General features: G+C 41.0%; 1 protein-coding gene across 1 annotated transcript; it reads right to left on the bottom strand.

Moving 5' to 3' along the window:
* Window positions 1–5505: 5505 nt before the first annotated feature.
* On the bottom strand, window positions 5506–11089 carry LOC138901081 (uncharacterized). The gene is made up of 5 exons (XM_070188812.1): window positions 10424–11089; window positions 6743–7092; window positions 5983–6034; window positions 5805–5858; window positions 5506–5691 (listed from the first exon to the last, which is right to left on the bottom strand). The coding sequence occupies exons 1-5, from the start codon at window positions 11087–11089 to the stop codon at window positions 5506–5508; spliced, it is 1308 nt and encodes a 435-aa protein (XP_070044913.1).
* Between the last annotated feature and the right edge of the window lie 3154 nt (window positions 11090–14243).

Here is a 14243-nt window from a genome sequence, read left to right as displayed (position 1 = left end):
GGTCGAATCCTCAGGGAGTTAGAATTGGCATTAGGTATATATTTAATTTAATTGTATGATATGCCTTAGATTACACTTCCACATTCTTGTTTGTTCTTTCTAGTTCTACTTTAAACTAATGATTGCAATTATAAAACTAGAAGACAATATTTTTGGATTTGGTTGTTTTCCAAATTATAAAAGATCTAGGGTTGTGACTTCCACCTAGGTGGTTACCTAATGGGTTGTAAACTCGAGGGCAAGTTTGATTGGTTGGGTTTATAATATAGCAATCACACGCAATTTCCCACTATATACCTCTGGGTAGTTTGAGTGATTTTGCCCAATTTGGCTTTCTCAAGTCCAAATGGGTATTGCACAAAACAAGTGATAAATGCTCAAGTCGGGTCTTACTATCTTTAGATTCAACCCTTTAAAATGGGGCTATCAATTTCTTGAGTTCACCCTAATTTCTTGTTAGCCAAGTTTTCCTAGACTTAGTCTCTCTTTCTCAAGTAGAGACTAAGTCAATTAGGCATGAATCAATGTTTGCAACCATTAATTCTTGAATTTAAGCAAGAACTAGGCTAAATATCTCTAACCCAATCACAAACAAGTCCTAAATCAAACACCCATTAAGTACCTACACTAGGGTTGGGCCACAACCCTAGTTAGAAATTTAGCTACTCATGAAAAAATAAAGAAATACAAACAGAAATTAAGATAGAATGCATAATAATTGATTAGGGAAATAAAATCTAATGTTTAGAAGTTAATCTAGTATAATATTACTCAAAACAATAAAGAATAACGGCTCAGGTGCTCTCCCAAAATAAAAACTTACCCTAAAAATGACAAAACGTTCTATTTATACTAAGCTGAAAATATCTGACAAAAATGCCCATGCGGAGGTTGTGTGGTCCACACTCTGAGCTTGACTGGTCAACTGGGCCTTCTGCAGTCGCATAAAAGTAGGATGTGGCCGCACTTCATTTGATTTTTCGGACCGCACAATTCTGAGTGCGGCCGCACACTTGAACTTAAACTGGAACATGGGTCTCTGACTTTTCTCTTCTGCGGACCGCACAATTATGAGTGCGGCCGCACTTGTCATCCTGCAGACGCACAATTATGGTTTGGTCTGTATATCGTCAGCCTTCCAAAAAACTAACTCTCTGAATCTCCTCTTTTGCGGCTGCATAATAATTATGCTGTCAGCATACTCTGAAGGACATCTGACAGTGATGTTTCATTGTTCTGTGGCAGCACACAGTATTTTGCGGTCCGCACTGTGGGCCTTTTTTGTCTTGTTTTGGTCCTTGTCCATTTTTGACTCATTTAAGAGTTGATTTTGACTTCTTTGGCTCGTCTCCCAATATTCATACACGAAAGCACATTTTATTTGTTCCCGGGAATACCTTTAAGCATTTTTGAGCTAAAACGCAAGTAAAAGAGAGCAAATAAGCGGTCAAAATCCCTACTTATCAACTCCCCCAAACTTAAGCTTTTGCTTGTCCTCAAGAAATTAAGGCGATTCCCACCTCTACTAGAAAAAGGGATATTTTAGCTGACCTAAGGTGAATCAATCACACATCAATTGGGACCAATAATTACCCACAACACGTATGAATTATCAACAATACAATGATTTGACGTTTTGAGTACAATAGTTCTAATGTGACACTAGAGCATCAAGAGTTGACTTTATTTATCAAGGAAACTCGCTCTTTCATGTCGGTCATTGTCGATCCCAAAATCCTCCTCCTCTACTCTTCATTAGCATATCTCACTTTAGAATGTAACACTCGATGCAAGGATTGTGAAAAGTTCGCTCATCTCTCTCAAAAGAATGTCACAAGTCCGGCTCTAAGTACCACAAGCTTCCCCTTAATGTAAATCACCACTAATGTATGCTCACTCAACTTGAAATCATGTAAGGCTTTTGCGGGATGTAATGAAGGCTTTTGGACTAAGGTAGGACTTGTTGGAATAGAATGGTTTGAACTTTGTCGACTCTTTGAGTCAATTCCTTTTTCCTCGGGGGAACTAGAGAGACGTAACGTCACTCTTTCTTGGTCATGACATTCATTTTTCTCCTTTTCTATTTACTCCATGACTTTCATCATTGTTTTCTTTGAATCCCTTCAACATTCTACCTTGTTAACTTTCTTTTTGGCATTTTTCTTTATGTTCTTTCTTTCGTTTCTTTGCCTTCCCTTTTCTTCCTTTCTTTCTCTTCTTTGTACCTTTTATCACTTCAAACTCCTCGTCTCTCTCCCGAACTTATATTTTTGCCAATTGTTTTTCAAGAATGCTAAGGAAAGATTGGGTGCCAAGAGAGGGTCATTACAAAATGGATAAAGGCTTATGACGTGGTTATTGAAAGAAAAGAAAAGGCTTAGGCTCAAATGGGTTGACTAAGGATATAACATTGGTAGGCTATGGAAGATTTCAAACATCAAATCAAATCAAGGAGAGCCTATATTCATTTCTCAAGCCAAGCTATACTTAGAATTTCGCCTAGAAAGATATGCGGGGCAAGTTCTAGACTATTAGCACGAGAACTTGGACTTGCAATTAAATACCTCCCCTTTCACGTTGCTGGATTGCTAAAGAGAATAGAGTCGAGGGCCCACAACAACTCTAGTTAATATTGAGAATCACAAATGGCTCGACTAAACTATTCGATGACTGTTTAAGTTAACACAAGAGTCAAAAGGTCACAACTAGAGCTATTTTATGCCAACAACTTTGTTTTTAACCATAAGGCCGGGGGTAAATATGTTGGTACCAAGTGAAGCATGCTTGAGACCCTTTTATTCATTACTACTATATTTGCCTAAACATAAAATAAAACGGACTCAATCCCTTAAGAAGGTTATCACGCCATCCATCGTTGGGAAGAGCCACCCGGTTCACACACAATCCACCTTTGGAAAGAACCGTTGCATTAAGAAAATCCAAGGCTTATTGATCACTCAAATGTAAAAAGAAGCTAACAAATCAAAAAGAAACTACTAAAGTAAATAAGAAGTTATACTATTAAGAAAGACAAAGTAAAGAAGCTATGAAATAAACTATAGAAAGCAAGATAAATGAATATACAAACCGAAGTAAAATGAATATATACATAAGGGAGACTGAATATATACATCAAACGAAGGGAGAGAATATATACATACCAAAGAGAAAACAAAGATAAAGGAAAAAAAATAGTATAAGAGTTATTACATGCCACATGTCAATGTCAATCATTCAAAATAGACCAACCCCCGAATAAAAATAAGCATCATCCCCAATGATTAAATAAAAATAAGAACATTGAATGGTAGAGAGTTAAGAGAACTCCCTATGTGGTCTCAGTCTGCAGCACCCTCTGTCTCCTCTAGCTGTATCTCATCATCACCTGGCTGAGGGACAACAGGGTTGCTGAGCATCTAGATCATCTCCTCAGCGGTGTGGGCAGTCGCAACCGACTCCTCAGACTGGCTGGCTGCTATATGTGATGCCTCTGGTATTGCTGGTGCTGCCTGTGCTGCTGGGTCTGAAGGTGCTCCCTCCTTAAGTAAGTCCAGTGGTAGATCTTCGGTAGATGCGATTTTGGCAACCACTTTTCTCAACTTGTCCACTGGCCTCTTCGATGCCTGAGACTTTCGCATCTTCTTTGTTTGCTTTCCCAACTCCTCAATGACCTCCCCACGCACCACTAGAGTCTCCATAATGGTCTTCTAGTGGTCCAAAATCTTCTTCAATATTTCCTCCACTTCAGACAGCTTTGAAGTAGCTGCTTGCATCCAATTGTTGAGACTCACCAATGTCTGGGAGACTCATAGCGTAGTCTATAGATAAGTGGATGAAGCTGGCACTGATAATGAAGGTGGTGGTCTAGAAGACAACAGTGGTGGCATGGCTGTTGTCCCGGTGGAAGGACCGGCTGCTGTGGAAGGCTCAGCAGTTGAATCAGTTACTACTACCATTGGCTCCTCAGACTGGCCAGCGGAGGTAGTTGCCTTACCCTTGAACTTCGGGTTGTCAGCACCCTGTAGGTGGTACCATAAGAAATGCTTCTTGGCTTTTACTTCTGTATCATATTGCCTCGGGTCCACCTTTTGATCTTTGAAATATTCTGTGAGGAAGTTCGGGTACGGGTATGATCTCTCATCTTTCTGGAAAGCTAATGCGATGTTGGTGGACATGATGGCACCAACATTAATCGGATACCCAGCCATAATCGAAGCCACCAAGACTGCACGGGGAAGTGGGAGGTTGTTCTCATTTAGGAAGGGATCAATGCGGATGCACACAAATGTTTGCCACCCTTTTGCTTCAAAATTTAGGGTGGCCCGAACTATGGAAACCCCTGTTGTAAGCCACGGAGGTGATCATCCTCGAATAGCCAAAATCTCAGCTAGCCACGGTCGAGCTGCATCACCCACAGACAATTTTTTCAAGTATTGGACTGCCTCCATGTCACGCCCTATCCTCGGGAAGCGCGACCGGCGCTCAACTGAGTGAACCCGGCCGAGCAAGAATGTTAGATACTTTCTACCCAATAACCCATGATCAAGAAAAGACGTGATTTCATTAATTATACAATAGGAATCTCATTCATACAATCCTAATCATTTCATTAGTCATTGCGCCTTTAGGTCTCAAAATACACATTTCTTATAGTTCAAGTGGAGCAAGTAATCAAACACACCATAACTTGTTTAACATTCCCAACACCCATATACAACCCATATAGTGTCTACGGAGCCTCTAAAGATACAAAAGAGAGTAAATATGGTGCCGGCAACAAGGCCCCGACTATACCTCAAAATATTACCATGATATAAACAAAAGGTACTATACATGACCCCGAAACGAAATGGGGCTCATCGAGTCTACTGAGAAGAAGATTCAGCACTGTCTGAGATCCGCATTGTCTGCTATGTAACCACCTGCATCCATTTAAAGATGTAGCACCCCCGGCAAAATGGACGTTAGTACCGTCGAATAGCACTAGTATGTAAAGCTAAGCACCAACTAAATGGAATGAATAATAATACAAGAGGAACAGTCAAGAATTCAATAAGAGCTTTAAATAATAGTAAAACAACAAGTTAAGGATCATGTGCATTTCAATACATTTTCCATATTATTAGGTTGGGTGATCTTTAGCACCAATATTCCATAATTCACAATACCCCTGTATTCTTACACGGCGCCCGATCACGGCCTGATCGGCTAGGCCATCTCCTTTGAGACATTACCACAATTTCATTCACAATACCTCTGTGTTTTTACACGGAGTCCGATCTCAGCCCGATCGGCTAGGCCATCTCATTTGAGAGATTGCCTTCTTCTGTCAATCATCTCACATCGAACTTCTTTCATATACTTTCAATTCATCGACACTAGTGATTACGATTACAAAGTCGTTCTTGGCACTTAGCCGTGTTTCATAGTTCCAGTTCCCTTTTCCACCTTCAAATATCATTATCATTATCTTCATCAATAGGGCTTCCCATTCAAGACATTAATTCACATATGAGCAATTTGGGAAATCTCAGGCACATAGAGGCCTTTCATACAATTTGGCAAAACAACCTTTATTTCACTCTTGGCATGAAGTCTTAGAATTCCTAGACATACTCCACATTTTGAACATATTATCAAAATGTCAAGATGACATGATGAAGCATTTAGCATAATCATTGAACACACATCCTTCAACACAACCACGTTAGGAAAATCCAATTCAATAATGATCAAGGACTTACTCCAATTACATGAACATCATGGGATTCGATTCTAAGAAAAAGGGGGTTTAGCCAACATACCTCAATTGAGCCTCTTAAATCTCTAAGATGTTCCGAAATATTAGCCATTTCAATCTATTTTAGCAACATAACAAAATTGAACCAAAATTAGGAAGATGAACATGGTTTTAGCTCATTTGAGCATGCTATCAAACATAAGTGTGCATCAATGTTTTAAGGCTCTTTTGTGGAAGATTACATCATTTCCCAACCCACTCTCTACCATTATTAGATCACAATCTTCCCATATACTATAAAGATACATGCATGCAAGGTAAGCACTCCCATCCCCGTGAATTATCTTACTAATGACCCATTCTAGTTATATTTTGAAATTAATAGTTTGGGTGATAGAATCTTACCTCTTAGGAAGAAGACCTAGGTGCCTCTCTTGATAATCTTCAAGATTTTAAGTGAGAATTGAAGAACAATTTTAAGAGAGCCCCAGAAACACATCTTACGAACGTATATAGAGCCCCATAACATAATATAACTCATAACCACACCAACCATGGCCTCATGTAAACAACAAATAATCAAAATGAATAATTTTACATTAACTGAACAAGTGATACTAAATTCATAGGCGACAAGTTCATAAAAAGAAAGGATTACACAGCTATTTAAACAAGTAAGGATACTTCTTCTTCACTTCTTCCTAGGCCTCCCATGTGACCACTTCAACCTGCTGGTTTTGCCATAACACTTTCAGGGAGGCAATTTCTTTATTCCTCAACTTTCGGACTTGCCTATCAAGAATGGAAACTGGAATTTCTTCATATGACAATTATTCATTAACCTCAATGGTCTCAACCGGCACAATGGCTGACGGATCTCCAACTACCTTTTTCAACATAGACACATGGAATACCAGGTGCAATAATGCCATCTCGGGTGGTAGCTCAAGCTTGTACACCACCTGACCGATCCTCTGGATGATCTTGTATGGCCCGACATACCTCGGACAAAATTTTCCCTTTTTCCCAAACCGCATAATACCCTTCATGGGGGAAACCTTCAAGAATACCCAATCATCTTCTTTGAACTCTAAGTCTCGGCGACGAACATCCAAATAGGATTTTGGATGACTCTGAGAAGTTTTCAACTGCTCCTTTATGATCTTAACTTTTTTCATAGCCTGATGTACAAGGTCTGGCCCTATCAACACTGCTTCCCCAATCTCGCACCACCCAATGGGAGATCTACATCTCCTACCGTATAATGCCTCAAATGGTGCCATCTGGATACTCGCATGAAATCTGTTGTTATAAGCAAACTCTATGAGTGGCAAATGATTATCTCTGCTACCCTTGAAATCAAGAACACAAGCATGCAACATGTCCTCAAGTGTCTGAATAGTCCCCTCTACTTGCCCGTCGGTCTAGGAACCTCTCTCTCACTCTAAAAATATCAGAAATTATGCTCAAAATGGTCCAAGGGATGTGTTTTAACGAAATAGGGTCGGGTTTAAAAACCCCAAAAATGAAACTCCGGAACAAGGTATGCGATCGCATAATCGATATGTGGACCGCATATCGGTCGCAAAATCAGTGACCAAAATAGCCAAAAACTTATTCGTGTCGGCGGTCACTATGCGTCCCGCAGACCTGTTCTGTGGTCGCATAATGAACCACAAAATAGTTATGCGGTCGCATAGTTGACTGCAAAATTTCATCCAAACTAGCCCAATTAACAGCCTCACTCTGCGGCCATTACGCGGTCCACAGAGTGATTCTGCGGTCGCATAATGGACTGCAGAAACGCATAACACTACCAAATATTTTCCTTTACTTTCCAGTGCATTGTTCAACCCAAAAAGCATTTCTATAATACACAACACGTAAAACCAATTTGGCACCATGAAACATTATTATAATTATTATTATTATTTATTATTTATTTTATTTTGCAAAATTTTACGGGGCCTTACACTCTACTTCTTCAAATCCCACATAAGAGTTCAAAGCATAGGAGTCGAATTGAATTTTCAAATTTCGCACTTTTGTCACCTTGGTACCCTTCTTAATGTGAGCCACATTGGCATAACATTTTTTACCAAGTGCTCATTTGCATCGAGGATGCTTTGGGTGAACCATTTCCATCCTTTTCTCTCCTGGAACTGTCTGAGGACATTTGGGTTATGCTTGTCCAAATCCTTCATCAAGAATTGTCGCTCAAGAGTGAGCGATCTCTGCGGCCACATATGGGAGATACTCACTGGTCTCAGAGGGTTCAGGAACTCTGTTGGCGGTTGGTATCTTGCCTATGGTCCTCTGAATGGCAAGTCGTTGGTTACTCTTGCCTCGGCCTCGGGCGGGTTCTGCCCTCCCTTTTGATGTATCTCCTCTACCACGTGATCTAACCATCGTCTGTAATTCATAACAATAAGAATCAGTTAGAGTTCAGGTTCATAAGACATAGATATATGCATGACAGTTGCAGGCCAGTTGTGGAAAAATAGAAGAGGCAGTGCGGCCCGCATAAAAATGAGTGTGGCCGCACTGCCAAGTGCGGACCGCATAAAGGTGAGTGCGACCACACAACCAAAAGTGCGGACCGCACAATTTTGAATGCGGCCGCACAGCCCCGGGTTGAGAATACTGGGTTCTGTGATCATTTATCAGTACAGACCGCACAATTTTTTTGCGGACCGCATATTTTTGAGTGCGGTCCACAAAATTCAAGAACACGGAAGCCCTAAGTTAAAGGACTGCGGATAGCACAAAAATGTGTGCGGCCGTACAATTTGAATTTCACGGGCAGTAAACTAGGGTTCATGCAATATTTCACAATTTAGACATGGTTTGCATAAATTGACAAGATTAATTGTCTACCCAGTCCCTAATTAACACATACGAGGCTACCCACATGATTTTGAAGTACATATTAAGGATATTTGACATTTATATGCCTAAAAATAACTAAGCTAATTAAAGAAAACAAGAACACAAATTAAGAAGAAAGAACAAAAATCTAACATGGATTAAACATACCAGTAGTGAATGATGCAGGTGAGAATCTAACTTGATGAAATAAGAGAAGATTTAGAGCTAATGGGGTATGCACTGTGCTTTCTTAGGGCTTGAGATTTCAGAGAGTGTAAAGTGTGAAAAGTTATGAAATGCCATATTTATAGGTTGACTCGTCGGGCCTAGAACTTACCTGAGTGCGGCCACATAATTTTGAGTGCAGTCTGCACTCCTTACTTGTTCCTTGGAAGAATTTTTGCGGTCCGTACAAGAGTTAGTGCGGCCGCAAAATTTGTGCGGACCGCACAATTTTGTGTGCGGTTGCAAATTGTTAAGGAAATTTGGCAGGCCAAACTTCAGAGTCCATGCATTTTTTATCTTCTAGTTGTGCGACCACACATAGAATTATGTGGCCGCAGAGTGATTGTGCAGTCCGCATAATTTTTGTGCGGTCTGCACTTTTGTGACACTTAGACAATTTTTCTTGCACAGTCCCTGAAATGCACACCCATTCCTGCATACACATCAAATCTAGTTAGCACAAAACAAAGCTATCCAACAAAGAAGAAAAATAAGAAAAAGAAAAAGATACATGAGTTGCCTCCCAAGAAGCGCCTGATTTAACGTCGCGGCACGATGCAGATTACCAATAATTTGAAATGAAGAACCGCCACAATGTGGCCATCATCAACCTTGCCAAAATAATGTTTAACTCGTTGCCGATTGACTCCAAACACCTCATCATTCTTATTTTTCAAATCTAGAGCACCAAAAGTGGATGTACTTGTCATGGAGGTACTTCATCTTTTCCTTGTAGATAAACGAGCTTGTGTAGGCATGATACCGGAATTCATCAAGCTCATTCAATTGTGACATCCTTAGATTTGTCGTGACATCCCATTCAAGGTTCAACTTTTTCAAACCCACATGGACTTATGCTCAAGTTCTACCGGAAGATGGCATGCCTTCCCGAACATCAACCGGTATGGAGACATCCCGATCGGTGTTTTATAGGCCGTTCTATAACCGCAAAGAGCATCATCAAGTTTTCTTGACCAATCCGTCTGGTTGGCATTGACTGTCTTTGACAAAATATTCTTTATCTCCCGGTTGGAGACTTCAACTTGTTCGCTTGCTTGAGGATGGTAGGGGTTTGATACTTTGTGAGTGACACCACACTTTGTGAGTAAGGTATCAAAAGTCTTGTTGCAAAAATGCAAACCACCATCACTAATAATGGCTCTTGGGTACCAAACCTCGTGAAGATGTCTTTTTTCAAGAATGCCACCACACTCCTTGCTTCATTGTTGGGTAAAGCAATGGCCTCAACCCATTTAGATACATAATCCACCGTAACTAGAATGTAGGTGTTCCCACAAGAGCAAACAAATGGACCCATAAAATCAATACCCCACACATCGAAGATATCTATCTCCAAAATAGTGGTGAAAGGCATTTCATTCTTCTTTGATATCCCACCGGCCCTTTGGCATTCATCACACCACTTGACAAGCTCACTAGCATCCTTTTAGAGAGTAGGCCAATAGAATCCACAACTCAAAACTTTTGCCACCGTTCTTGCTCCACCATGGTGACCACCATTTGGTGAAGAGTGGCAAGCCTCAAGAATACCCATTTGTTTGTCCTCCGGCACACATCGTTTGATCATACCATCGATACATATTCGAAAAAGATACGGCTCATCCCAATAATAGTCAAGGCAATCTCGTTTGAGCTTCTTCCTTTGGTTTGAAGAGAGAACTCATTCGGTACAATGTCACTCACAAGATAGTTTGCTAAGTCGGCGAACCATGACATCCCGATCATTAAAACGGCTAAGAGTTGCTCTTCGGGAAATGAATCATTGATCTCAAGGCCGTCATGTGGCCTCCCCTCCTCCTCCAATCGGGACGAGTGGTCCGCCACTTGATTCTCGCTACCCTTGCGGTCTTGAATCTCTAGATCAAACTCTTGCAATAGAAGCACCCACCACATCAAACTTGCCTTAGACTCTTTATTTCTCATCAAATACCGACGCACCGCGTGGTCGGTGTGAACAATCACCTTTTTACCCATCAAGTACGGGTGGAACTTCTCCGTAGAAAAGACAATAGCAAGGAGCTCTTTTTTGGTCACTGTGTAGTTGACTTGGGCATTGTTGATGGTCTTGATTGCATAATAGACCGGATGGAAGATTTTGTTGATACATTTCCCCAACACTGCTCCAACCGTCACATCACTTGCATCACATATGAGTTCAAAAGGCAAGCTACAATTTGGTGCAGTAATAATAGGAGTAGTAGTCAACTTGAACTTATGCAACTCGAATGCCTTCATGCAATCTTCATTGAAATGGAACTTGGCATCCTTCTCCAAAAGTTTACACAAATGGTTCACCACTTTGGAAAAATATTTGATGAATCGCCGATAGAACCCCGCATGACCCAAGAAGGTCCTCTCTCCCTTCACGGATGTAGGGGGAGGGAGTTTGGAGACCACTTCAATTTCGGCTTTATGAACCTCAATACCATACTTTGAAATCTTGTGACCGAGGACAATGCCTTCCTCGACCATGAAGTGACATTTCTCCCAATTTAAAACCAAGTTAGTTTCCTCACATCTTGCCAATACCTTGTCCAAGTTGTTCAAGCAATCATCAAAAGAATTCCCAACGATAGAGAAATCATCCATGAAGACCTCAAGAATATCTTCCACCATATCGGTAAAACAAATAACCATCATACACCGTTGAAACGTCTTTGGTGCATTACATAACCTAAATGGCATCCTCGAGAATGCAAAGTTGCCATATGGACAAGTGAAAGTGGTCTTCTCTTGGTCCTCAGGAGAACTAAGAATCTAATTGTAGCCGGAGTATCCATCCAGGAAGCAATAAAAAGCACGTCCGGCCAACCTATCCAACATTTGATCAAGAAATGGAAGCGGAAAATGACCTTTCCGAGTGACTTTGTTGAGCTTCCTATAGTCCATACAAACTCTTCACCCAGTGACAGTTCTTGTGGGGATCAATTCATTCTTGTCATTTGTTAACAAAGTCATGCCCCTTTTCTTTGGGACACATTGCACCGGAGAAGTCCATGATCTATCAAAAATGGGGTAAATTACCCCGACATCCAACAACTTTATGATCTCCTTCTTGACCACCTCTTGCATTGCTTCATTTAGCCTCCTTTGATGTTCAACGGAGGGTTTGGCACCCTCCTCCAATATAATCTTGTGCATGCAAAAGTTGGGGCTTATGCCCCGAATATCTGCCAAGGTCCATCCAATTGCTATTTTCCTCCTTTATAGCACCTCCAATGTTGACTCTACCTGCATGTTAGTCAAACAAGAAGAAAGGATAACCGGTAAAATAGAAGAAGGGCCAAGTAATTCATACCTGAGATGCGGAGGCAATGGCTTTAACTCCAAAGTGGGAGGCTCCTCGATTGAGGGATTTGTTGTAGAAGTCTTCCGGTTTTCAAGATCCAAAGATAGCTTGCGGGGCTCATAAGTGTACGACCTCATCCCTTGCAATGCATTCACACACTCCACATAGCCTTCTTTCTTCTCATCATCATCAAGGTTTAGCAATACGGCTTCAAAATTATACTCAACATTCACTGTGGCACTAGAATCATCAACAATTACTTCGATTACTAAACCACGAACGAACAAACTTCATTGCTATTTGGTTGCCTCGTCGATTTGCACACATGGAAAACCACCTTTTCGTCACCTACCCGGAAAGTTAGCTCACCGGTTTCCACATCAACAAGAGCCTTCCCCGTAGCAAGGAAAGGTCTACCTAAGATAATAGGCACCTCGTAGTCAACCTCACAATCAAGGATCACAGTCCGTTGGAAGGATGAACTTATCAACACGGACTAACACATCATCAATAATTCCCAATGGCCTCTTTATAGTCTGATCCGCCATTTGCAACCTCATAGATGTGGGTCTTGGTTGCCCAATTACCAATGTTTTGAACACAGAGTAGGGCATCATGTTGATACTTGCCCCCAAATCACATAAAGCTTTGGCAAAGTCGGTGCTCCTAATAGTGCAAGGGATTGTGAAAGCACCCGAATCTTCCAATTTCGAAGCCATTGAGTGCACAGTAGCACTCACTCGATGTCTCATCTTGATAGTTTCACAATTCATCGACCTCTTCTTGGTGATCGAGTACTTCATGAACTTTACATAACCCGGTATTTGTTCCAACGCCTCAACCAATGGTACATTGATAGACAAACTCATCATCATGTTAATAAACTTTTTAAAATGGTTCTCACTATTTTGCTTTGCAAGCCTTTAAGGGTATGGAGGAGAAGGCCTTGGCATTGGTGCCTTAGCCTTTGGCACTACCGATTCCGGTATGTCAATCACGTGCTCCCTATATGGGTTCAGCTCTTCTTGCTTCCCCTTCACATTTTCATCAATATCAATTCTCACTTCGTCATTAGCTTGAACCACATTACTTGCAATTTCATCTTCTTGAACCAAAACATCATCATCCACAATTCTTCTTTGATTTGAGGTGGTTGCATCTCCACCATTTCCACTTCTCGAAGTCACGTCCATAGCATGTCCCATATTATTCCCACCCTTTGGGTTCACCACCGTATCACTTGGTAGTGCCCCCGTAGGATGAGTGTTCAATGCTTGTGAGATTTGGCCAAGTTGAACCTCCAAATTGCGGATTGAAGTGTTGTGGGAGGCTAATTGAGCATCGAAGTCAGAATTTTTCTCATCATTTGTTTGAACATATTTTCAATCCGTCCCATCTCATTGTTAGAAGAGCTCGGGCCTTGAGAAGGATAGGGAGGTGGATTGCTGGGTTGTTGGAACATCGGTGGCCTTTGAAAACCCGACCCTCGGTTGTTGTTGTTGTTCCACCCTCCTTGATTACCTCCCCAATTACTTTGATTGTTTCCACACCAATTGCCTTGATATCCTTGATTATTCCAATTTTCTTGATTATTGTTATTTCCCAAATTGCCTTGATTGTTGTTGCCACCACTCTGATTGCCTTGGTGGCTTTGGTTGTTCCAATTTTCTTGATTTCCTTGTGATCTCCATTGTTGTTGATTTTGAGCATTGTTTCTTTGACCTAGATAATTGTTGACGTATTGCACTTCTTCTTCTTGCTCATTATATGAATCACCTTGGTCATACCCACTATCATCTTTAATGAATTGTTCCGGATAGCTTTGCCGTTGTTGACCTTTTTGTCGTCTCTTGTTCATCATCATATTTATGCCTCTCATAGCATTCACTTGTTTCGGCCCTTGAACTTGTTGCAGCTGAACTTTTGCCAATTAGTTCATTGTGGTTGTTAACTTTGCGATAGCTTGCCCATGATCATATAGTTCCTTGTGTAGGTGAATGACATTGGGGTCACCTTGCGAAACATTGGCCCTACTTTGCCATGACGATGAGGTATCCGCCATCTCATCCAAAATTTCAAAAGCTTCGACATAAGGTCTGT

Source organism: Nicotiana tomentosiformis, chromosome 11 (assembly GCF_000390325.3).
Source record: "Nicotiana tomentosiformis chromosome 11, ASM39032v3, whole genome shotgun sequence".
Classification (NCBI taxonomy): domain Eukaryota; kingdom Viridiplantae; phylum Streptophyta; class Magnoliopsida; order Solanales; family Solanaceae; genus Nicotiana; species Nicotiana tomentosiformis.
Note: the sequence above shows the minus strand (reverse complement) of the source record. Positions and strands in the feature narration are given on the sequence as shown.